At 41.9% G+C, this 26,973-nt stretch overlaps 1 protein-coding gene across 1 annotated transcript; it reads left to right on the top strand.

The window, feature by feature from the left end:
- Positions 1–25,847, top strand: LOC104590614 (putative magnesium transporter NIPA6). Its single transcript, XM_010249332.2, has 9 exons — positions 1–401; positions 504–560; positions 646–736; positions 833–993; positions 1,105–1,232; positions 1,635–1,772; positions 23,079–23,171; positions 23,259–23,376; positions 25,214–25,847. The coding sequence occupies exons 1-9, from the start codon at positions 236–238 to the stop codon at positions 25,342–25,344; spliced, it is 1,083 nt and encodes a 360-aa protein (XP_010247634.1). The 5' UTR covers positions 1–235; the 3' UTR covers positions 25,345–25,847.
- The last annotated feature ends 1,126 nt before the right edge of the window (positions 25,848–26,973 follow it).

The following is a 26,973-nucleotide window of genomic DNA, read 5'->3' as shown; positions in this document are numbered from 1 at the left end:
AATTTCTGGCAACAACCGTCTCGTTGTGTAGACTGGCAGGTGAGATACGGCGTCGTTCTTTAACGACTTCCTTTGTAGGCGTCAGAGTTTCGGATTGCTCTTCTTGCAGTCAAAATCGGATTCATTGCCCTTTTGATTTCGATTGAATCCGCGTCCGATGAAATCTGCCTGAGATTGTTCCACTAGGATTTAAGAATCGTTTGTTTTAGATGAAAAATCGATCAATCGATGATTAATGGCGCCATCTTCCTCAGCGAACGGAGAAACAGCCGTTTCGCTCGCGTACACAGATAATTTAAAAGGGTTTGTTCTTGCAGTGCTCTCCAGTGCCTTCATTGGATCCAGTTTCATCGTAAAGAAGAAGGGTCTGAAGCGGGCAGGGGCGTCGGGTCCTCGTGCTAGTAAGTTAATTTGATGGCAACCCTAACCCTAGGCTTCATGATCTGGGTTTTGTTATTTTTATGGTTGTAGTGATGGCACATTGGTGCTTGTGTTGGTTTAAGGTGTCGGAGGTTATGGGTACTTGTTGGAGCCGCTTTGGTGGGTCGGCATGTTTACTAGTAAGTTGTGTTTTACTTCATTGAAGTGTCTGACATTGTTGAATGAAATGTTGAGATTGATTCATGGTTTTTTAAATCGTGGCAGTGATTGTTGGGGAGGTTGCGAATTTTGTCGCTTACGTTTTTGCTCCTGCTGTTCTTGTTACGCCGCTTGGGGCATTGAGTATAATTGTTAGGTGAGGTTGAATTTTGAATTTTGATTGGTTGAAGTGTTAAATGTAGTTGGTGGTTATGATTTTGATGGCTTGGATGTGTTTCATGGAAACGGGCAGTGCGGTTCTAGCGCATTTTTTGTTGGATGAGAAATTGCAGAAAATGGGAGTACTGGGGTGTGTTCTATGTATAGTAGGGTCTACGGTGATTGTACTTCATGCTCCTGAAGAAAGTACTCCGAGTTCTGTAGAAGAAATTTGGGATTTAGCAATCCAGCCAGGTACTATCATTATTTTCATTATGGTTTCCTTGGTTCCGTTTGCAATTTATCATTTTTTTTTTCTGTCTTGTTTCTAACTTTCTCTTAATTGATTTAATGTGTATGGTCCAGCATTTCTTTTATATACGGCATCAGCTATAGCTGTGGTGCTGGTGCTGATGTTGCATTGTGCGCCACGATGTGGGCAGACAAACATAATGGTCTACATAGGCATATGTTCTATAATAGGATCTTTGACAGTAAGTAGTTCTTACCTGTTAGCAGAATCTATGGTTTGAACACAAAATTTTCTACTTTTTATGTATCTGAGTCAAGTTATGAGGTGCATTAGATTCACAATTTGTTGCCACCTACAAACCAAAGCGGGTTGGTGTTGGATGATAGAAAAAAGAATTGTATGTTTGAGTCAGAGCTTGATGTATTGTCTTGGATCACTTTCTATTACATGTCTCATCTGATATTCTTGTTTTGTTATTTATTTTGGTAGCGTCAATACATTTTGGTTTTGCCTTTATGGAATCACCAGTTATTCTCTTTCATTTCAAGTATTCAGTTCTCATGTCCTAACCCTGCAACTGACTTTTAGGGTTCCTTTTGTTTAATGGGATCTCTATCTATAATGTGTTTATTATGTTCTACAGGTAATGAGTATAAAGGCCATAGGGATTGCAATAAAACTGACAATCGAAGGTACAAACCAGGCAGGATATTTCCAGACATGGATATTTGCAATGGTTGCAATAACATGTATCATCACTCAATTAAATTATCTAAACATGGTTAGTACTTCTCAATCTACTTATCACATATTTGATTTGTGATATATTTATTAGACTACAACATTGTTTTCTTTTGGAAATCATTGAAGGTTTTGGTTCATTAAAATTTACATTCCGTTTGTATAAGGTGATTAGATATATATTTCAGTTTCTGTATCTTGCTACATGCCAATGCTCTAATCAACAGTTTTAGAGGAATTAGAATAGGAAATTACTAAGAAGAAAACTGCAAACTATAATAGGAAACTAACTAAACCAAAAATAGACAATCAGACCATCATTTCTACATGTGGATTTCACAGCTTCCCTCTTATCTGGTGGCAAATTAGGTGTCTAAGTTTTTTTCCAGTAGACTCTTATGAGATCAATTAGGAGAAAAAAACTCTTTCTAGTTAATTTCTCCGTGTAATTTGCTCTTTCATTTGGTATCAAAGAATTAAATTGAGCCAGTTACATCAAATAAATAACTAATTTTTGTGTTTAACTTCAATTTGGTAAAACAAAAGGAGATCCAAGCAAGAAATTATTGGTCTCAGTAGTATGGGATATGCAACTGAAAAGAATGAAGTGGTGAACCAGGATTCATGTAGCCAATCCCATGTAGTTGGAACAAGGGTTAGATGATGATGACTCACATGGGTCAGATATTGTAACTACAGTAATTACTTTATCACTGCATTGAGAATAGATGATTGCAAGTTGGACCTCTCCTTGGGATAACTCCATATTATTTTGATAATTGCAACCCGTTTGGAACTTCAGAGGTTTTCATAGATAGGAATATGCTAATATACTCAACACAATTTAACCTGTTACCATTGATGGGTCTGAAGCTTTCTGTATCTATGGTTTATGAACATATAATCATAGGGGGAGATATGCAACTAGTGATAGGATGGATGGGAGGCTATTTCCCACTTCAGGCCCATGGAAATTGATGATGCGCATTTTGGCAGCTCCCCGGCTGGCAGGTGACTCGGATGCCTGGGTGAATAATTCCTACCTGGAATGTGGCTTGGATGCCTAGCTGAATGGTTCCTACCTGGAAGGTGGCTTAGACGCCTAGCTGAATGGTGACGAGCTGGAGAGGTGGCTTTGATGCCTAGCTAAATGGTGATGAGCTGGAGAGGTATCTCTGATGCCTAACTGAATGGTGACGAGCTGGAGAGATGGCTCTGTTGCCTAGCTGAATGGTGACGAGCTGGAGAGGTGGCTCTGACGCCTAACTGAGTGGTGACGAGCTGGAGTGTTAGACAGTTTTGTATGCCCTTAGCTTCAATCAGAATGATGTACTTTATGAGTTTATTGTAAATGAACAAAGATACATATTTGATTCATGTTCCCTTGGTATGTTTCTGTGTAATACCCTTAAACTGGACACTTAATGAGACTCGTGTTAGTTTAGAATGTTCACAGCCAGTGGGTCGGTCTGGGGAGACCTATCCTGACAAGGCTGACACTGTAGTGCCACCAAGTCGGTTGGGGTGGCTTGTCTCAGCTGCCAGGGTGAGACCCTAGGCACATACAGTGTAGGATTAATTGAATCTTTGAACTGGACCAGATTTCCAGTATTGCCCTGGACCTTGGAGATTGATGGGCAAAACTGGAAAGTTACACCCGACCCCTAGACTCGATTATGATACTACACTAGGTGTCGGATTGGGCTGTCTTTGATGTACCAATCAGTGAGATCCTTAGCGGGGGTCAAAACCTGGGTATGTTGGGACAGTCCGAGAATTCATCTGAGTGGGTGATCATAGTGACAGGATCAGCCCCTTTGTCGGACAAAGGTAATGATCGGGGATGCACTCTCACTGATGGAAACCAAGACTGCCGGCAGCCGATTTCAACCGTTGAGATTTGTTTTGCAAAATATATTTTATATAAGATATAAAAGTATATATGTATGGTTTCTAAATTGTTTGCAAGAAGGTTTTAATTCCCGGGATCCATATAAGTGGAGAGTGCAACACTGTTCCTTGTAGCCGAGGGAGAGGTCCTCTCTTGTCGGGCAGTGTATGATCATTATGGGCTGAGAGGTTAAGTGTAAGACCATTGAGGATAATGCCTGATGGGCTAATCTTGCATCTGCCCACAGTCCCTGGGTGTTACAAGGTGGCTTGGCCCAGGGACCACTTAGTGTAAGTGTTGGGCCCATAGAGCTCATCTGATGGGTTTCAGGGGGTACACTGTTTTCAGCAGTGCATTCGGCCAGGCCTTGTAACAAAGGCTGGGCTGAACCCATGTGGCTGATGTGTAGATCAATGCTTGGGTCCCACGCCATACAAGGAAGCCCAACTGGGCAGCAATTTGGAAGGTTTTTTGAGTACATAACCTTAATGGGCCTTAAGCCCATTTCGAACTGGGCTGATTTGATCAGTCATTTAAAGGGGGCGAATTCTGAAGTGGGTCAGCTAAAAGGATTGGGCTTAGACCCTATCCACTCAGAGAGTCCAAGATCTAAATAAGATTTAGATCTGGAAACCTCCTAATTAGATTAGGAGACAACTGATTTGATTTGTAGATAAGATAAGGATTATCTCTTATCACTAAGGGACTTCTAACCCAAATATGATTTGGATTAGCAACTCCTAATCTGATTAGGAGCTGATCCCTTTGAGATTATGAAAGGGGAAGGGGGCAGCAGCCTTTTACATCATCAACAGCATTCTTCTCTTAAAGAAAGAGAGATTGAGAGATTTCCTGCATACTGTGAATTCTCTCCTGCCGCCACCTTCCTGCCATTGCCATTCCTTCAGTTCGATCTCCAGTTCTTGGGAGCAATCAAGATTGGATCTTGATTTCAATCTTTTGTGAAAAGATTGGTTGGAGCTGTACTCAAGTCGTCCAGTTGATCCTTACGAAGGATCAAGTTCTTTTGAAGAACGTTGCTGATTCTGCTCCACCCTGCACTGCGCCATCTTCAGTGGGAGCAGATTTTGGATCCTTCCTTAGGCGTGAACACCTCCATTGGGAGATAGTATTTCTCCGTATCAGGTATAATCCTCTCCCACTCCTTTTGGTTCAGATCTGGTTCAGTTTATTGTTCAAGATTGATCCATGAAAATATGATTTTCTAAATGGGGAATACGATTCCCAGTTGAAGGGAGAGATAAAATTTTTGAAATTCGCCCCTTATTCCGCAATCTTTGGGCGTCCATAGGAGAGGTGGCTCTATTGCCTACTTGAATGGTGACGAGCTGGAGAGGTGGCTCTGTTGCCTAACTGAGTGGTGACGAGCTGGAGAGGTGGCTCTGTTGCCTAGCTGAATGGTGATGAGCTGGAGAGGTGGCTCTATTGCGACTTGCAAGGAAACAATGTCAGAGTGCCTGGGTTGCTTTAGCCGGGGTGGGCACTCCAATGCTTAAGTTAGCGAATCAGAGATTTTAAGATAGCCAAATGTGAGAGAGCTGGAGAGCTGCGAGAACTAAATTGCGCATCTACCTGCCGTGGGTCTCGCAAAACGCTCCCGGAATCCTCAGCGAACGACATAGGGGTTGTTCCGCTTTGGAAGGAGGATAACGTGCCAATTAATAAGGCTTGTCGTTTCCCTTCGATTCGGGCGGGATGGAGATAAGGCCTACGGTTACGCGTCGTGTTCCCGAAGGGTTTGGAGACAACTGGCAAGCTTCTAGAGAGGTAGGCCGCCAGGTCGGCGACAGAGGCAGATCGCCAGGTCGCCAGGTCGGCAGTAGAGGTAGGTCGCCAGGTCGGCGGCAGAGGCAGGTCTTCAGGTCGGCAACAGAAGTAGGTCGCCAGGTTGGTGGCAGAGGCAGGTCACCAGTTGGGACCCCATTTTGGCTAAAGGCAAGTTGTCGCCTAGGTGATGCTGGGATGTAGTCTAGCTGTTATGATATTCCATGTGTCATGATGTCAGTGGAGGGCCAAATCTGCCCTCATCAATTACCCCCCACTCCAAAGCTGAGATCAACTGAAAGCGGTTTGGCTTCCCCTTGCTATGTGTGTTGATGTTGGAATTTAAATAGCGGGTCGGTGTCACGGCTGCACTGTGTTAGTCCTCTAAGGTGCTGGTCACCTTCTCCTACGATAAGCCACAAGGAGCTCAATCTGCAGGGGCAACTTTACTAACTGCAGTTTGCCAGTTCGCATGGGAACCTTGAAAGGCTCAACCCATAAGGGCGACTGCAGTCTGTTGGTCGCCGACTCCTGTGGGAGCCATTAAGGGCTTGACCTGTAGGGTGACCTCGCGAACAGGGCTAACAAGGCTCGTCCGGGCTGATTATGTGTGTCGCTAGGTTGGTGGAAGTAGGTTGCCATCTTGGCGGTAGAGGCTGATCACTTGGTCGGTGGGAGTAGGTCGCCAAGTCGGTGGAAGCAAGTCGCCAGTTTGGAGATAGGTCTCCAGGTCGCCAAGTCGTCGGAATTTGACAGTCTAGTTTTGCTTTCAACACCTCAGTCTATAGACACCTCGTCACCTTGGCAAGACTGATTTGCGAGGGTGGCTCCACAACCTGCTGGTCATCAACTCCCACGTAAAGCATGGAGGGCTCAATCTGTGGCGCGACCTCACAGTTTGTTGGCTATCAACTCCCACGAGAACCACGGAGGTCTCGACCTGTGGGGTGGCCTCACATTCTATTGGCCGTCAACTCTCGCAGAGAGCACGTAGAGCTCGACATATGGGAGTGGCCTCATAGTTGGGGAGATTCTGTCCAGGCAAGACTGCGAGAACTCGTTTCGATTAATCACTTTGCTTCTACCCCCCTAGGGGGTTCTTTCGATCAAGTGCTATTGTTGTTGCTTGAAGGTGTTATTACTTGACGCTCAGAGAATTGGGTGAGGACATAGCCTTTTGTAGCGTTTCCCACAGACAACGCCAATTGATAGTGCGCGATCTAGATACTCCTAGCTGGAAGACGATCCGAACTCCGACTGGGCGGCGAGCTGGACTGATCTGCAAAATCGTGGATCAGAGAACCCGGGGTAGCTAACCCGACGAGGTCGCTCCGATGCTTAAGTCAGTACTTATGCTATGAATGCGAGCTGAATATTTGAGTGCTTGAATGCTAGTGAGCAAAGGAATCACGTGTACCTTTGCCTTGAAGTTTCATGTCCTTATATAATGGAGTAGCCGTGGGCCTTACGAAAGAGCTCCAGGATCTCCGGGCTGTGCAGATAAGGTTTGTTCCGTTTTTGAAGGAGAGCAATATGTTGATAAGGTTTATCGTTTACCCCTGATTCAGGCGGAGCTAGGACAAGCCTCATCGTGATCCCGAGAAATCCGGGGTCCGTTGGGGAGGCCTCTAGAGCAGGTTATGTGGCGTTTCGGCTCATTAGCTCCGAATTGGCACTTTGATTCTTTAGTCCCGAACCGAAATGGTATCGAGGTGTCTCTATGCTGAGGTGGCGTGATACTCGAGCTCCGAATGTTGCGAAATGGGTTCATTCGGTTGAGTTGTCACCCCTCGAGCAGATTGCGTCTATGTGTCTCCTTCTTACTAGGTTGTGCCAAATCACCCTTCATTAGAAACCATATTCACTAAATACGCTTATTGAACTGTTTATTGCATTAGTTTCCCAAGGTGGTGGTGTTTGGCATGGATGTGATTTTTAACGGTTGCTTTGATGAGTTTTCGGCATAAGCATGTTATAGGAAATATGCGAAAAATGTATTTGCAAATGCTTATTTCCCTCAAAATAGCAATGCAATATATCAGAATTCGATGTAGGGGTGTTGGAATAAACACCTTTTTGATGTTTTGACTTTTGAGAATTTGGGAGAAGTTGTAGCAATTCCCCATCTTAAATGGTTCATTAATAGGTGAACCACTAGAAAATTTAATAGAGTCGTAGCATCCTAACTGCAGCATAATTCTTTAATATACCACTGATCAAAATAAAATTTAAATATGCAAAGCAGAACACTTCAACTGGAAATGTTTTCCCAATGCTTTCGGTGTTGCTCTGCTGATTAAGACAAAATGTCAATGCCAAAAATGGCAGTCGTGCCAAACACTACCTTAAGTCATCCAACTCTGTGATATGGTGAGAGGCAGCTTAACAAACCAGAGTTGAAAAAGAGTTAACTTTGTGGGAATATCTCTACGAAATTGAAATAGATTGTTGTTTTTCCTCTTGCCCATTTTATACAGGAAGGTCATTAGTTTGCCTTGTTGTTCTTAATTTTTGTTCAGTTCTGGAGGTTTGCCTTTTTTTTCTTAATATTCAGCTTTTGCAAATATATTGCATTCATTGTCATCTATCAAATGAAAAAGAGTCTGGATGGAAGTGTTTCTGGAAGCATGTTCTTCCAGTAGCTAGGAGAACAACATATAAATGTTAAACTGAGAGGGATAACAATATATAATTTCATACTCAGAGAGGTCCCTGCTACCATAAAGGTGCAAATGCTTAGTGAGGTGCATTGTGTGGCTCCTCTCCTTTCCTTTGAGAAGACTTGCTAGGGGCTCCTTGTGACTTAATGAAGTAACTCTCTGGGAAGGAGGACCTAGTTCTACTAGCCCATATTCATAATGGCAACTTTGCTCCATTTCAGTGGTGGATCCTCTTAAATATCTGCTCCATTTTATACAACTAAGCCCCAAAATAGCTATTTAATGTTAGGTAGACATGGTTCTACTCTATAGGAGTCCATTGTCATATCACATGCTATATTGTATCCATTACTTATTTTTTACTGTTTTAACTTAAGAAATTTAAAGAACAAAGAAAGAAACGAGAAGAACAACAGTAGAAGAAAGGTGGAGAGCGAAGAGAGAATAACAAGGAAAAGTCGAACTTGACTCCCTTGCCTGTTGACCTAGGATATATTTTCATTCAATGACATTCAAAATTACAACTATGCCCCAGTTATGTAAAACAGACATGAGAGAAATAATAAACAGAAAAAGAACAGATTTGCTCCTGTCGACTAACTTTAACACTCCCCCTTAAGATGGAGCTTACGTGTCGTAAAGTTCTAGCTTGTTACAAATGTACTCCATCTTTGAATGACCCAAACTTTTGGTGAAGATATCAGCTACTTGGTTATTTGACTTGACATAAGGTGTAATAATATCCTCGTTTATCACTTTATCTCTCACAAAATGATAGTCGACTTTATTGTCTTTAGTTATTTCATGAAACACTGGGTTGGAGGCAATATGTGTTGCAGCTTGGTTGTCATAGAATAATATAATGGGCTGCCAAACTTGAATGTTCACTTCCTAAAGATGTCTCAACCAAATCAACTCATAGGTGGCATGGGCCATTGTCCCATGTTCAGCTTTAACACTACTAGCAACTACACTTTGCTTCTTGTTCTTCCAAGTAACAAGGTTTCCACACAAGAAGGTAATGTAGCCTATGGTAGATTTCCTATCCATTGGAGACTTTGCCCAATCTACATCTGAATACCCCTCTAGGGACAACTCTCTCCCTTTCTTGTACTACAACCCATGACCTGGAGCACCCTTTAAATACATCAACATCCTCACAACACCATCCCAATGAACAGTTGGGTGTTGCATGAACTGGTTGAGTACTCCAACACTAGGAGATGTCAGGCCAAGTCATAGTGAGGTAGATCAACCTGCCTACAAATTTCTATATCTTGTAGGATTTTCTAGTGGCTCCCTTTTACATTTGTCATCTTCACATTGGGATCCATAGGAGTCTTCATTGGCTTGGATCCTAACAACTTGGTTTCATCTAACACATCTAAAACCCCATAAAGTACTTCAAGGTTCCTAGATCTTTGGTTTGAAAGAGTTGCTATAAAAGTTGTTTCATCTCACTAATTCTATGTGCATCATTGCTGGTAAAAACAATATTATCAACATAAACTACCAAGATGATCTTCTCAAATGAAGATCCTTGCTAAACACGGAGTAATCAACACTGCACTATTTCAAACCAAAATCCTGCACCACATTGCTAAACTGAGCAAACCTTGCCTGTAGTGACTACTTCAGCCCATAAATAACCTTCTTCAATTTACATACCTTACCTGTCTCCCCATGAGCAATTTACCTAGGAGGTTGTTCCATATACACTTTTTTTTGAAGATCACCATAGAGGAAGGCATTCTTAATGTCATGCTGAAACAAGGGCCAATCAAAGTTTGCAGCTAACAAGATGATTATCCGTACTGATCCTATTTTAGCCATTGGTGAGGTCTTTGAATAATTCACATCATTATTTTGTGTATATCCCTTAGCAACAAGATGAGCTTTAAACATTTCAATGCTACCATCTAGATGGTGTTTAACCATATAGACCCACCAACAACCAACTGCTTGATTTCTAGGAGGTAAGGAAGTAATATCCCAAGTATGGTTGGATTGAAGAATATGAAATTCTTCATTTATTGCCTTCTTCCAGTTGGGAGATGTGAGGGCTTCTTGAACAACAAATGGCAAAGAACCAAAAGACAAAAATGAGGTAAACCACTGATTTGAAGTTGATAATTGAGCAAATGAAGCATACCGGGAAATTGGATGATATGTGCAAGCACGCTTACCCTTGCAGAGAGCAATAGAGAGATCAAGGTCTGACTATGATGGATCTGTCGATGGTAAAGGCACAAGTTGGGTTGGAAGCTGGAGATGGAGCAACTGTCGGCATTGGTTCTAGTTGTTGATCACATCTAGAGTACATTGTAAATCAATGGTCGAAGAGGCTCCTCAACAATGGGTAAAAGGATAAATACACCACTGGAGGAAAAAAGGAAGAGGAATGAAAGGGGATGGTTCACACCCAAAAAAATAGGGAAGAATCTCTCTCAAAGAAAGTAACATTGGGAGCAACAAATGCCTTCCGAAGGATTGGATCATAGCATCTGTACCCTTTTCAAGTCCGAGAGTAACCAAAAAAAAAACGCATCTAATAGCTTGGGAGTCAATTTGTTATAGTCAAGACCCAATTTTGTGAACAAAGCACATGCAACCAAACACATGAGGGGGGAAAGGGGGCAAAGAGATACAGAAGGAAATAAGATAGAGAAAGGAAACTCACCATCTAAAATTGAGGAAATACAGTTTATGAGGAAGCATGAGGTGAGTACTACATCACTTCAATAGACTTTAGGAACAAATATCTGAATCAATAAGGCATGATCAGTTTTAACCACATGATGGTTCCTTTATTTTTCCACCCTATTTTGCTAGGGAGTGTGCAAGTAGAAAGAATACTCATGGATAATACTGTGGAATCAAAGTAAGGGCCTGTTCGTTTGCTTTGAAATCTGACATCTGAAAGTGCAATAATTACATTAAGAGGTATATTGGTATTGGTGAACTTTTCTTTCCTCTGAACTCTGAGTGCAGAGAATGCTGTTTTGAATTTTGAAAATTATCAAATATCCATTTTGACCCCATATATGATGGTTTCTATTTGTCTTTTTGAGGGTACCATTGGAAAACAAAAAGTTGTATGATTGCACTTTAAGAAATAAGAGATGAGAGGAAATGGACAACCGATTTCCTCTTAAAGTTAAAAGATTTCTCTTAAGAGATAAGTGTTAAGAGGAAACGAACAAGTCCTAAGACTAGAAACTATTGTGTTATGAATATTCTTTACCATTGCCAGATTGAAATAACCCCAAATTGATTTCTTATCTCGGCATGAAATGATAGAAAAAAGAGAACAATTCTGAATTGTCCTTCGTTAAATAAATCCATGTCATTCTGGAATAGTCGTCAATAAAAGTTTCAAAATATTCGAATCCATTATATGATGACATACCACTTAGACCCCATACATTTGAGTGAACTAAATCAAAAGGACTCAAGACTCTCTTATCTTCTCTAGAAACAAAAGATATTCTATGATGTTTGCCTAATTGACACGACTTATATATTCCAACTAATTATAAAAGTTAGGGTGAGAGTCAACTTCTTCAAAACATGTAGGAATGGATTATCAAAATGACAATTCCATTGATGTGGGGTAAGAGATGAATGAAGTGCCTTTTGTGGACCATGGTCATCCAAGTAGTATATTCCTCTAACATCATGATTGCCAACAATCGTCTTCCTCATCTTGAGATCTACAAGACACAATAAGAAGGATATAAGGTTATTGAACAATGAAGAGATTAAGTAAGCTTGCATGTAAACAAGAGGCTAAAGAGAAACTTAGGCACATAAAAAATAGTGTAAATTAAGGTTAGAACCAAGAGACATATTACCAGTACCAATAATGGAGGAAGAGGAGCCATCAACTAAAATGACAGTCTGGAACATGGGGAGAGGTGCCAAAGGCATAAACATGTCTAAGGAGCCAGTCATATGGTCTGAGGCTCCAGAATTAATTACCTAGGTTGAAGGTTTGGAATTAGAAACAAGACAGGCTATACCTGATTTTACAAGTGTAGCAGTGGTAGCACTAGAAGAAGTAATCTAGCGAAGCCTCTCATACTCCTCACGTGTGATGGAGATTGTCCCTTCCCTTACCTACACTTGGAGTAGGTGTATCGTCTGCAAAACCAGCCATCCTAAAATCATCTTCCACTATTGCATGGTTGGCCCAAGAGGATGGAGGGCCACAAAGATCATAGCAAAAGTCAACTGTGTGACCTCAGCCACAATGTGAACGCTCACGAACTGAACCACATCCAGTACAACCTCTTACACCTCCTAACCCCCACCATTGCCACCCTAGGCCCTCGACCAAAGCCCCTCATACCACCACCTCTACAACATACACCTCTGCCTGCAAGACCTCCATTGGAGACTACCAATGCAGCCTACTCTAAGGTAGGAGCATGGTCAATATGTGGAGTTGAGGCTCTTCTTATATGGGAGAAAACCTTATATCAAGATGGGAGGTCACTACTGCTTGAGATCTAGGCCCGCACCAGTTCAAATTCAGACTTCAATCTTAACAAAAATTTTGCAACATCTAGGTGTTCTCTATGTTCTTGTTGTACCTTCAAGTCAATGGATAGGGACTGATAAACATTAAGTTTGTTCCTTAAACTTTTCCAAGAAGCATCTTCAATACTTCTATCCCTTGTTGTAGAGAGGAATAATCTTGGTACAACCAATATATTCTTGTAGCATTATTGTTATGGACGCCTTCCTCGGGAAGACGTACCATCGCCGCCGGCAGCAACAGGCCCCGGGCCCACCGCCAGCAGCAGCAAGGATTCAGTGATGCTCATCCTACCCAGTTCGGCAATAGCAGCCTTATCTAGATTAGATTAGCTCATTTTGCTTGTTCTTATCTTATTGTTCTTATCTCTTATCTTATTTTGTTAATAGCTTATCAGATTAGGATTAGCTTAGCTTATCTTATCTTGTTAGTAGCTTATCAGATTAGGATTAGCTTATCTTATCCTTAGCAAGATAGAACTGGAAGTCTCCCTATTCAGGAAGGAGACTCCCTTTGATTAGGACTCTTGTAATCTCCTATTTAAGGAGACCCCATTATTGAATGAGATATCAAATTATTCAGTCAAGAGTGAGTTAGGAGAGTTGGTGATCTCTTGGACAAATCACCGAAGGCGCCAAGATAGGTTCATCACGAGCAGGAAGGAACAAGGGAAAATAGGAGGTTTTCCTCCTGAACCGATCCGTGACGAGATCCTATTCCCGGGCCCTCAACAACTTGGTATCAGAGCAAGGCGTCATGGGAGATCTGGAGCAGCTACCTTCCAGGGTCCACGACCTCGAGCACCAACTCGTGGAGACCAGCTCCGAAGTTCGTGAGATCAAAGGTGAAGTGCGAGAACTGCGACGACTAATGGAGATGTTTCTTTCCAGCAGGGAAAGGAACTCTGACGGAGGGACAACAGCTAACGACCACCGGCCAGATCTGCCGAAGTCTTCCGGCGAACAGCAGTCCGTCGGCCATGGAGCAGCCATCATCCCCAAGTACAGCAGGCTGGAGTTCCCATCATACAACGGCAACGGAGACCCCCTAGGCTGGCTGTATCGCTGCGAGCAGTTCTTCCGGAACCAACGGACAAATGACCATGACAAGGTAAGCCTAGCCGCCTTTCATTTAACAGAAGCACAACTTTGGTTTTATCGGTTAGAGCAAGAAGAACCCGGGCTCAATTGGCCCCAGTTTAAATCCTATTGCCTTCTTCGGTTTGGACCCCCATTGACCAGCAACCCACTGGGCGAGCTAATTAACCTTAAACAGACCGGAACAGTTGCTGAATACCAGCGACAGTTCCAAACCCTCTTCGCGAGGGCATCCTTCGTGCGACCAGACCAACAAGTGGATATGTTCACAGCAGGGTTAGCAGAACCCCGGCGAGTGGATGTCGAGATGCAGAATCCCTGAAATTTGGTCACAACCATGAACTTAGCCCGCGCATTTGAGCGCAAGCTGCAGCTCAGCCGCGGAATTTTTAATGTGGGTCGTCCACCGAACTCGTGGGTGCCCCCAAGACCAGCAGCAACGACCCCCTCTTCTGCTACCAGCCGGGAAATGAATCCTCCCACGACCACCACCTCTAGAGCAGTGACAAGTACAGGCAGTAACATGGTCACTCCTTCCATCAAGAGCTTGACCAGGGCAGAAATGGCAGAGCGCCGAGCGAGAGGTCAATGTTTCAACTGTGATGACCTCTACTCGGCAGGACATAGATGCAAGAGGCTTTTTTGCCTTCTCATAGATGAGCAAGAGGAGGAGGAAGGGGAACCCGTCACATTCGAACTAGAGATCTCTCTCCATGCGATCACCGGTATTAAAACCTCTCAGACCATGCAGTTACAGGCACAAATCGCAGGTCAGCCGGTGCGCATTCTTGTCGATTCAGGGAGCACACACAACTTCATAAGTGAACATGCAGCCCTGCAGTTAAAACTACCAATGGAACTCCGGCCACGATTACAGGTAGCCGTCGCAAATGGTGAAAAAGTTCACAGTCCAGGGATTTGTAAGGACGTCCCAGTACAGGTCAATTCTGAACTAATTCTTGTTGATTTATTTGTACTCTCGTTGGATGGGTTCGATATTGTTCTCGGGGTCAAATGGTTAATTACCCTAGGCCCGATTTTGTGGGACTTCAGCGCACTCACCATGACCTTCCACCTGAATGGCAAGCAAGTTTCATGGCATGGGTGCAGGGTTAAAGAAAAGACACCGCAGGTTCATGCACTCCAGACAGAACCGGCAGCCATGGAAAAACTTCTCGCTGAGTTTTCAGATCTGTTCTAGGAACCGAAGGGCCTTCCCCCTTCCTGAGCTTGCGACCATCGTATTCCTTTGGTGGCGGGTTCAGCACCAGTCGTTGTCAGGCCTTATCGCTACCCTCACTTACAGAAGGATGAGATAGAAAAACAATGTATAGCGATGCTGAACCAAGGGATCATACGCAAAAGTCACTCCCCCTTCTCTTCGCCGGTTCTGTTGGTGGCGAAGCAGGATGGAACATGGAGGTTCCGTGTTGACTATAGAGAACTCAATGACCGGACGATCAAAGATAAGTTCCCTATTCCCGTTGTGGACGAATTGCTGGACGATTTGCATGGTGCCTAGTATTTCTCTAAGTTGGACCTCAGGTCCGGATATTTCCAAGTTCACATGGCTCCCGGTGACGTGAAGAAGACTGCTTTTCGCACCCACCATGTCCACTTCGAATTTTTAGTCATGCCATTCGGACTCTCCAATGCACCATCTACATTTCAGGCACTAATGAACGAGGTATTCCAGCCGCATCTGCGCAAATTTGTTTTAGTTTTCTTTGATGATATCCTCGTTTACAGCAAATCATGGGTAGAGCATGTCCACCATCTGAGGACCGTTTTCGTACTCCTACGCCAACACAGCTTATTCCTGAAACGGTCCAAGTGCTCCTTCGGGGAACGACAGGTTCTTTACCTTGGCCACATCATCCATGGGCAGGGTGTAACAGTTGATAGTTCCAAGATTCAGGCTATAACAGAATGGCCCAAACCTCAATCCGCCAAGGCCCTACGCGGGTTCCTCGGTTTAACGGGTTACTACCGCAAATTTGTACAAAACTATGGAGTGTTGGCAGCCCCGTTAACCAACCTGTTGAAGAGAAACTCCTTCCGGTGGGACGACGCAGCTGATGAAGCTTTTCTGTCACTGCGAAATGCACTGTCTTCAACCCCTGTTCTGCAATTACCTAATTTCGCCCTCGAATTTACAGTCGAGTGCGATGCTTCCAGAGTGGGTATCGGGGCCGTACTACAGCAGCAAGGGCACCCGATCGCTTTCTTCAGCCGCAGATTGGCTGACCGGCATCTGAAGCTTCCAGCCTATGAGCGCGAACTAATCGGCCTTGCCCGAGCCATCCAGCACTGGAGGCCATATTTGTGGGGGCGGTCGTTCATCGTCAAAATTGATCATTACAGCCTCAAATACTTGTTAGAGCAGCGTCTCACCACTTCCTCTCAATAGCATTAGGTTAGCAAACTGCTCGGGTTTGACTTCCGGGTGGAATATAAGGCGGGATCCTCTAATCGCGCAGCTGATGCCTTGTCTAGGCGAGAAGAAGACGCGATGGTTCTATGTAGCATTTCCCAACCTCGGATCTCTCTGTTTGACGACATTAAGAAGGCAACACCACAGTCCTCGGAATGGTCGCTCTTACTGCAGAAGATCCAGACCGGCACGGCCGACCCCGATTGGTCACTTCACGACGGGTTGGTACTATATAAGGGACGAGTCCATCTTCCAGCAGACTGCCCGTTGATTCCCACCATCATCACCAGCATCCATAACTCCACCCATGAGGGCATTCAGAAAACACTACACCGCGTCCGGATTGATTTCCATTGGCGAGGTATGAAGACTTCTATTCGAGATTTTGTCCAGAATTGCTCCACATGCCAACAACACAAATGGGAAAACCTACACCCGGTAGGCCTCCTTCAGCCCCTTTCCATCCCATTGCAAATCTGGGCCGACATCTCCATGACTTCATTGAGGGACTTCCCAAGGTAGGGGGCAAATCCGTTCTCTTTGTGGTAGTCGACCGCTTCTCTAAATACGCGCACTTCATTCCTCTATCACACCCGTACAGTGCCACTTCGGTTGCCCTCGCCTTCTTTACACATATCTTTCGCTTACATGGGTTGCCGGAATCCATCGTCAGCGATAGAGACCCGGTCTTCACTAGTGCCTTCTGGAAAGAGTTATTTCGACTTCACGGCACCACCCTGGCCTACTCATCAGCTTACCGGCCACAAACCGACGGTCAGACGGAAGTGGTTAACCGCACTATCGAGATGTATCTTCGCTGTTTCGTAGGCGATCAACCTCGACGGTGGTTGGAATGGCTTCCTTGGGCCGAGTACTGCTACAACACAGCCTACCATTCCTCCCTCGGCATGACTCCCTTTCGCGTCGTTTACGGCAGGGATCCTCCCCGCTTGCTGTCCTACGAGCCCGGATCTACTCGCTTGGACGCAATCGATCACTCCTTACAGGACCGCGACGCCCTCCTCGCCGACGTCCGCATTCGCTTACAACAGGCCCAGCTCCGCATGAAGCTCCACTATGATAAGCACCACCGGGAACTGTCGTTCGATCCAGGACAATTTGTTTGGTTGAAGCTCCAACCCTACCGGCAGCGCTCCTTGCGCCACAAGGCTGCCCCGAAGCTGGCCCCTAAGTTTTATGGGCCCTACAAGGTTCTGCGACGGATTGGCAGTGTGGCCTACCAGCTGGAATTGCCAGAGACTAGCCGAATTCATGATGTCTTCCACATCTCCTTGCTGAAACCATTTACGGGTGTTCCCCCGGACCAAGTTCCCTCCCTGCCACCCTTGAAAGATGGCAAACAGGTCCCCCAGCCTAAAACTATCACCCGCTCTCGTTTCAATCGTGGAATCCTTGAAGTCTTGGTGGAATGGTGTGATCTACCACCAACAGAAGCCACATGGATCCCATTGGCAGAGTTCCAAGCCACATATCCAGCTTTCGAGCTTGAGGACAAGCTCGTAGTCCAGGAGGGGAGTAATGTTATGGACGCCTTCCTTGGGAAGACGTACCATCGCCGCCGGCAGCAGCAGGCCCCGGGCCCACCGCCAGCAGCAGCAAGGATTCAGTGATACTCATCCTACCCAGTTCGGCAACAGCAGCCTTATCTAGATTAGATTAGCTCATTTTGCTTGTTCTTATCTTATTGTTCTTATCTCTTATCTTGTTAATAGCTTATCAGATTAGGATTAGCTTAGCTTATCTTATCTTGTTAGTAGCTTATCAGATTAGGATTAGCTTATCTTATCCTTAGCAAGATAGAACTAGAAGTCTCCCTATTCAGCAAGGAGACTCCCTTTGATTAGGACGCTTGTAATCTCCTATTTAAGGAGACCCCATTATTGAATGAGATATCAAATTATTCATTCAAGAGTGAGTTAGGAGAGTTGGTTATCTCTTGGACAAATCATCGAAGGCGCCAAGATAGGTTCATCACAAGCAGGAAGGAACAAGGGAAAACAGGAGGTTTTCCCCTTGGACCGACCCGTGACGAGATCCTATTCCCGGGCCCTCAACAACTATCTTGTCCAGAATACTAGGCCTATAAATGGATCAAATTCAAATAAAATCAAGAAAGACTCAAATTTGAATTTGAATATTCAAATTCAAATTGATACCCGATGGATGTCAAAAACTCAAATTTGAGTTTGATTTTGACTTAGTCAATTATTCGATTCGATTTGAATTGATTTGGAGTCGGCTGTTTACTCTGGTTCTGATATGAATCCAAACTAATGCAAATTCTCATGTATGCATGATATATTCCTGGTTTAGTGATTTACCCATCTTTATAAGAAATTGCAAACTAAAAAGAAGATAAAAAGATGCTAATATCTGTAAAATCGTGGCAATAGCAAGCTTGGCTCTAGTTGTGGCCTGTGGGCAAATGAGATTAACCTTTGGTGCCCGGTGGATGGGGATAATACTATAACAGTGTGGAAAGCGGTAGGAGTGGGCCAGTGTAAAGGATCTCTCTATCTTCTTCCTTTTCAAGCAAGGAGATAATCGCTTAAGTTCCTTAATAGCTATTGTTGGTATTATGACAGGTAGGCAATCATTGATGGTAGTGGCTACGATTGGAGGCAATTCGTCAATGGCGATAGGTGCGACAAGTGGGCAACAGCAAGAGGCATTGGTGGGCCAGTGGCTAGTGGGGAGCTGGGTGATAGGGTTAGCATTCATTCAGACTGAGCAAGGCATGGGAGAGTCGAGAGACTGAGGTAGATTTGAAAATCAAAATAGGGCCTAATCGAATTTGGGGGGGGGAGGGGAATTGTTTAGGTTTTAGTGTTTACACTTTTACTGTGTCTAGAAACATGAGATTGGCAAAGGAGTGTCTAGAAACACTGCTTGGCATGATCCTAAATCTCCTTTGCTGTGTCTAGAAACATGAGATTCACACTAATATAATTCCCCATACTATCCATAGGGAAGTCATAATTTGGGTATTCTCTTGTCCATTCATTATACCCTTTTGATCCTCTTTTCAAAGAACCCTCCTTAATGTACTTCAATTTAGCACTCCCAATGAGTGACACCTCAACCAACTTGGCCCATGGTATATAATTAGTACCATCAAGTTTCACTGTGATTAACTGAGAATTCATGAGGTCTGATTGCATAACAAAAGCAGGCTTAGAGCTACCACTTGATGAGGCCATGAATCAAGGAAACAAACTACTAATTTACCACCAAAACAATTTATCAAACATCTGTTATACAGCTACTGTAACACTACTTTCAGCTTAGGAAAAAAACCAAAAATAAGCACACATTCACTTGTAAACACCAAGGTAGCCTCACACACTAACCCCCAAACCACCACCACCACAAACCACCATTTAAGCACCACATAACAGTATATGACAGCCGCAACATCCACAACCAACCTGTCATCTCTCCCAGGGCTGCGACAAGGAGAAGACTTAGAATTCCACTACCAGCACTTCAAACAACATAATCTGAGGCATTAAAGCTTCTTTTCCTAAGGGACAGTCCTTTTGTCTTCCTTTTTCTTCTTGCAATGAATAGAGTGTTCTATTCCTAGGGCACACAAAAGGGTTGTGTGAACAGTGAACGTCCTTTACTGCTTTCTATATTTTAACGTAAGAAAGTGAAAGAAAAGAATAAGAAACAGTAGTAGAAGAAAAATGGAAAAGTGAAACTTGACTCCCTTGACTGTCAACCCAGGATATATTTTCATTCATTGACAGTCAAAATTACAACTGTGCCCCCAGTTATGTAAAACAGATATAGTAAACAGAAAAAGGGCAGGTTTGCCCCTGTCGACTAACTTTAACGATTACTATTACAATTTCCTCTATTTTTTTATTTGATGTTATTGTTTTTTTAGGATGACCAAATTTGATTTATGCCTTGCTTGGAAAGGTCATCTTCTACTTGAATATATCTTTAAGCTTGTAGTCATAGTGAAGTCTGTGGCTTGAATCCCTAACTGAAGAAGCTGCTACTTAAGGCTCAAAGATTACTTTGCTTTAATAAATTTTGAACTCATGATCCACAATTTTCATACTTCAGGTCCTTTATGTTTAAGAATATCAAGGTTATCCAACTTGTGTCCAATTTTAGTATGAGTGGGTCCTTTCCAGCTGCTGATGTTATGGCCTATCAACTTCTGTGAAGCTACTCCAAGGATTGTACATACTCATTGACTCAACTCATGTCAAGGATTCAGAATTTGGACTCTTCTTTGAACTGATTATAACATAGCAAATAAACACATAATACAAATGGGTTAGGTAGAAAAAGCTAGCCTATTAGAAGGAGTTCTTGGCACAATTATTTTCTGTATAGTAAAATTATTTCATTATCACCAATAAAAAAATTGTCGATTGACTTGTATGAGATGAAAAAAAATCCTGCACATTCTCTCAGTTTGTGTTACTTCAAACCCTGATTTCACATGTGAAAAAACTAGTTTTACTGCAGCTAATTTGGTTGAAGTTTATAAATTGATTTTTCCCCAGTCAGTAACTACTCTTTGCCTCCTAATGCTTCTCTTTGATTGGTACATTCAAGTGAAGGTGGAGAAGTTTATATTTTATGTTAGCAGTCCATGACATAGAGAGTAACCTAAAACATTGCCCATTAATACATCCACACTGTCTTTTGCTATATTGATCTTAGTGTCTAGATTTATTTGTAAAATGTTATGCAATATTGAGCAATTTCTTTTTGCTGCTATATTTCAATACCCACTTACCTTTTTGGTTCAACTAACCTCCTAGAATCTCAGCTGGAGCAATCAGGTGAACATCAACCAAGCAATGTTTTAAAAAGCGGAGGCGTGACGCGAGGCGTTCCACTACCTAGAGGAGTGAGGCATAGTTCAGAACGTAAGAGGTGTAAGCCTCCTTAAGAGGAGGGGGGCCAAGAGGAAGGGGAGGAGGAAGAAGAGGAAGGGGGGGATCTCATTTTTTCTTTATTTTTAATAAAAATCTTTTATATTAAGAAGAATAAAGATGCACAACACTTTCTTTCCCCTTGTCTTTTCTTCCCTTCCCTTTCCTTTTCTCTTTTTTTTCTCTTTCTTTCTTTTTCTTTCCCTTCCCTTTCTTTCCTTTTCCTTTCCTTTCCTTTTTTTCTTTTTTCTTTTTTTTTTCAGTCTTTTTATATGAGATGTGCATGGCATATGGCTCAGAGGTGTCAGCACCTCTGGCATACACCTCAGGGCGTTTTGGGAGCGCCTCGCCTGAAGGCGCGCCTCCAGGCGTATGCCTCCCACACCTTTTAAAACACTGCAACCAAGTGACCAACTAATTAAAACTGAATCATATTACCTCCCTAACCCTTTACTGGAGAGTTGGTCTCATTTGTTACTACACTCTAACGAAGGTTCAAAGTATTGATACACCAAATACACATGAACAGGTGTATCGGGTGTTTCAATGCTTACTAACTTCTTTTTTTTCAAGTTTTCTTAAAAATTGCTTCAGGGTGTCAGTTTTGCATGCCCATCCCCTGAAACCACTCAAAAAATCTAAAACACCCCTTATTTGGGGTATCCAAGACTTGGTGATACAATGCGATATGCTCAATCATATCATGTTGGAATTTTGAACCTTGACTCTAACTTACAATATCTACCTTCCTGGATGACTGGAACTGCATCTAAATGCTACAGTTGTGACCCATAAAATCCATCCGCCTATATTTGTAGCCTTTATCCCTAGTACATTAGTTCCTTCTACTGAACATAACAATGATCTTAAGGACCTAGAACAGATAGTTTCCTAGTCTCCTCTTCTACTCTTGATTTTTCTACTGCCTACTTTTTGAACCATATTATCTTGCCACTACATTTGACCAATCAAATGCTTGAAACTTCAAGTGAGATTTTCCATCATGTGGTTTACTCTGCTACCAACACAATATCATTGAACAAGAACTTTATGCAGGATGCCCAGCCCTTTCCTAAAGATATTTCTAGAGAAGTCTGAGCAGCTGTGGCTAGAGTAAACAACTAGATTTTAGCTAAATAGTTCCTTGGTTAGTGTAGGCCTGGTTTGCGTCCTATTGAGCCACATATATTAAACTTCTCATGCTTTAGATATGTTTACTAATTATAAGTTGACTGACTTGTTCATCCAAATCAACTCTAGAGTATTGGACAAGCCAATTTGGGGAGAATAACAAAGATAAATCACAAGTTTCATGGCTAGAAAACACATTAAATCACAAAGGAAAAAAACACATAATTACAAGCTTGTCCTTTTCTAATTTCAGGTTTCCATGAAACTCACTCTAATGACAAACATCCTTGAGAGAAAGTTTTACTAAAATAATTAGGTATTTGAATGGCCTAATTGGTTTCTTTTAATTAAAAGCGAAAAAATATTTTCTGTTAATTTGTGCAAAAACAATGGATTTCAGGCCTCTGTGAATCTCACTTCAATGAATAACACCGGCCTTGGTGAGAAAATTTCATTAAAATAATTAGGTATTTGAATGATCTAATTGGTTTCTGTTAATTGGTTTGAGATTCTTATTTTATGGAGTCCAAATTCCATTTTTTAGGAAGGGAATGGGAATGGTAAAAAGTCTGATACAATAGCACTCCTTGGTTTTTTAGAACACCAAAGTATGAAGAAATATGAAGCTTAGAATATTATGTTGTCATTTTTAATCTGTCACATTTTTGAATCCTGATTGATTTGTCCTAGTTATATCTTCTTAAAGTCATGTTTCTTCTTTTAACTGTTTAGATTAGAAACAAATAACTCACTCTTGGTATGTAAGATGCAAATTATTATTTCTGCAATATGCATATTATTCTTTTACTATAAGCACTTTTCTTCAAACATAAATGTGAATTAAAACATTTTGTATACATCATGACCATCTTTTGTATGTTTTCAGGCATTGGATACCTTCAGTGCTGCAATTGTTTCTCCCATCTACTATGCAATGTTCACAACTCTCACAATTTTTGCAAGTGCTATAATGTTTAAGGTATTCATTGGATCTATATACTGCAATCATATTACATGTATTTGTGCATGTCATGTTTCAAACTAATATTGTTTTTCTTGCTTTTAGGATTGGTCTGGTCAGAGTGCAAGTAAAATGGTATCAGAGATCTGTGGATTTATCACTGTGCTTTCTGGGACCACAGTATTGCATAGTACTAGAGAACCAGATCCACCCCCTGTTACAGGTATGTATCGAAATGCATAACACTAGCTGAAAGGGGAGGGGGGACATTTCTTACCCCTTCTCTTTCCTTTCCTTCCCTTCCCTTTTTCTTTTTTCTTCTCTTTTTTCTTTTTCTTTCCCTTTCTTTTCTTTTCTTTTCCTTTCTTTTCTTTTATTTTTTTTTTCTTTCTGTCTTTTTGTATGAGGCATGCATGAGGTACATGAGGTATATGCCTCTTGCAACTAAGGCGTAGCCTCAGAGGCATCAATTCCTTTGGCATATGCCTCAGGGCGTTTTGGGGTGCCTTGCCTGGAGGCACATCTCCAGGTGTATGCCTCCCATGCCTTTCAAACACTGCTTAAAAATCTGAGGAAACCACTTGAGCTCTACTGTCAGGTACAAGGAAAAAGAAATAAAACCCAAATATATATCAAGAACAACCTCTGTTAAGAGAGACAATTTTCTGAATATTCACCCTAAGGTTGTGCCTGAGCATAACTTTTTGGGGTAGGATTGGACGTAGTAAATAGTGACAACCATTTCCATTTCAAGTTTAAGCAACCTCTGGACCCATGAGGATCCTTATAATCATGTTTAACGCTCAACATTTGAGCCCCATCTCTCTCTCTCTCTCTCTCTCCATTAATGCCATTATTTTTTTCCTATATCACTCTAATAGCTGCCCTGCTCTTCTCTATCTCATTTATGGGGAGGGTCAGGTTTTATTTTATTTTCTTTTTTTGATCAATGACAGGAGTGACTTTTATTTGATTAAAATGAAAAAGAGGAGTACAATTTTCAGTTTTGAATGTTTCTAAGCCCTTTACATCTTAGTCTTACAAGCAAAGCTTGAAACAATTGTTCCCTATAAACCCCCTGCTTGGCTAGTGAATCTGCCAAGCCATTTGCTGATCTGCTGATCCATTTGAATGAAGCCACTACTTTTCTTGATAATGCCTTAATTTACAATAAAATCTACCTGTATTTCCAGATTCCTTGACTGTTTTTGTTAAGCCACCTCAATACCAGCATAAAGTCCCCTTTCACCTTCAACTGCTTAGCAAGTCTTAGTGAGCGCAGGAGAGCTGACACTTCTGTTCTTAGTGAGTTTCCAATTCAAATTGGGCCAGAGAAGAGTCACTATTATCCCATAACCATCCCTAGAGGCTCCTCCAATACTAGAAGGGCCTGGATTGCCAAGAGAGCTTTCATCAAAGTTCAACTTTATCCTGTTACTTTTTGGGGGGGATCCACTGATGTTGAAGCCTAATCTTAAAGTGGAGTCATCTGCCACTGCTCACCAATTTCTCATTAACTCATCTACTGAAAAGCACTTAAAATTGTCCATCATCTTGGTCCAGTGTATTGCCTTCACATGATGCTTTCAATTACAACCTCTAATGTCCTGCATTGCTCAGCCTGTTGTTCCTTTCCTTTAACAGCCTGCTCTGGTGGCTCTCCATATCATCTTTCATCTTCTTTTTGGTTGAACCACTACCTGTGAACTGAATAAGCTAGCAGCATTCTGAGGTGGAACCCATCTGAATCCAAAGAGAGCAAAAGTGCTCCAAAATGGGGAGGATCAGGTTTGGTTTGAAATAAGTTAAATCCATTGGGGTTGAGTTGATGCCAGCCTTTACTGCACCCAAATGCTGCCCTCTCATGCTTCACTTATTCCTGCTATCTCTTTCTTATTCATTTTTTTAATAACCTTGGTTTGTTTAGTAGCAGAAAGTCATTGTAATGAGAATGGTCAAATGGTGAATTTTAGCTGTTATTTCTTCCTTGTTCATTATTTTAACTACTAACATTTTACTCATCAAAGATTGGTTTTACATCTTTTTGGTGAAACATACAGATCTGTATTCACCACTTTCACCTAAAATATTATGGCATATCCAAGGCAATGGAGAGTTGTGGAAGCAGAAAGATGAAGATGGGTCATCCCTTGATTTTGTTACAATTTTCAAGCAAGACTATTTCTCTTAAACGACTTCTTGGTGGTTTTATGCCTAACAAATTATAGATCATTGAAGGCTTCCAAACAGAAATTGGTGCTCAAAATCTGCAATTTTGCTGTACATACTAGGAGATGAAGTTGACTACATTTCTGATTTCTGGGCCCAATTTGGCAATTCAATTGACAGCTGGAGAATCTTTGTTTGCTTGTGCAGGCCAAGTTTTTATGGTCATTTATTGAGTTTTCTTTTCCTTGAGTCAATGTGTTTGTATGTTCTTTTGCCTTCTCGTATGAGTACCAGTATTTCTAGAATTTTTGTCGTGTAATGTCTTTTTATTTTCCTTCTATTTCATTTTGTTTTTCATTTTCTCCAGTCTGTAGATCAATTTGTTTCCTTTTGTTGTACAAACCCAATTACTTGTAAGGGGGTTTGTCTTAGGTATTAACATCGTAGGCTCTAGTGACAGTAATTTATTTATTTATTTGCTTCACTTTGATATTTAAATAAGAAAAATTGATTTGTAGGTTTCCATTTGATTGGTATCTATCATGTTATAGTATGATTTTAGGCCCCATTCGCTTTTCGGTAAGTTATTTACCCAGGTAAATGCAATTACCTAGGTAAGTTTTTCCTAGGAAACACTTACCCAGGTAAGTGCATTTACCTATGTTCTTTTATTTCTCAGGTAAATAAAGCAATGATCATTTTAGCCATAGAAATTCATTGTTGAAAGGGACATTTTTGTCCCATTCAACTGTTGGTAACTTTCTCCCTATGTGGGAAAGTTATTTACCCACCTAGGAGATAGGTATCACTTTCCTGGGTAAGTGATACCCAGGAAAATAAAATTTTCCTGTTCCCTACACAAAGCTGAAAAAAGAACATGCGATTCTTGGTCGATGGGAACCAAAATCCCATTGACCAACTTTCCCCCTCTCCAAATCCGAAAAAAAGAATACCTTCTTAGTTGCCAATGATGAAGTTAAAACATTTTAATTAATCATTTCATTGAATAAGAAGATTTCAGTTATCTTTGTCCAACACATTAATTTCCGAGGGATGCATATCAAAAGTAACAAACTTTAAAGTACCAATACATGCAATATACAAAAATTGTATATCGCGTGGTTCAAACTTCAAATGGATGATACACATATTAAAAGGTAGTTATGTCTCAAGAATTGAACTACGACATCTCTAGGGAGGGTATTGTCATCCAAAGTGGCCAAATGTCCCAACTCCTTGTATTTAGAGTGTGGGTAGCCCTAAAAACCGACATGTATCAGTTCATACATATCAATACATTGCATTATTTTGATCCTTAAAAGAATTCGAATCTATCTCCTTGAGGTCAAAGTTCAGCTTAGTAGAGTAATTCCTTGGCTAGAGGAGAGGATTTACTGAGCTTGTGGTTGTGGAGCCTAGAGGGACTTCTGGTGTGTTAAAAGAAGTCTTTTCGGGTTTATTTGGTGGCATGACTGAGAAGTCTTTTTATTTTATGTTTTGAACACTCCTATCTCCTTGAGGTCAAAGTTCAGCTTAGTAGAGTAATTCCTTGGCTATAGAGGAGAGGTGGTGCCTAGAGGGACTTCTGGTGTGTTAAAAGAAGTCTTTTCAGGTTTATTAGGTGGTATGACAGAGAAGTCTATTTATTCTA

The sequence above is a fragment of the Nelumbo nucifera genome, chromosome 1 (assembly GCF_055504915.1).
Source record: "Nelumbo nucifera cultivar China Antique chromosome 1, China Antique-T2T, whole genome shotgun sequence".
Classification (NCBI taxonomy): Eukaryota; Viridiplantae; Streptophyta; class Magnoliopsida; order Proteales; family Nelumbonaceae; genus Nelumbo; species Nelumbo nucifera.
The sequence above is the reverse complement of the archived record's forward strand: the minus strand, read 5'-3'. Positions and strand labels throughout refer to the sequence as shown.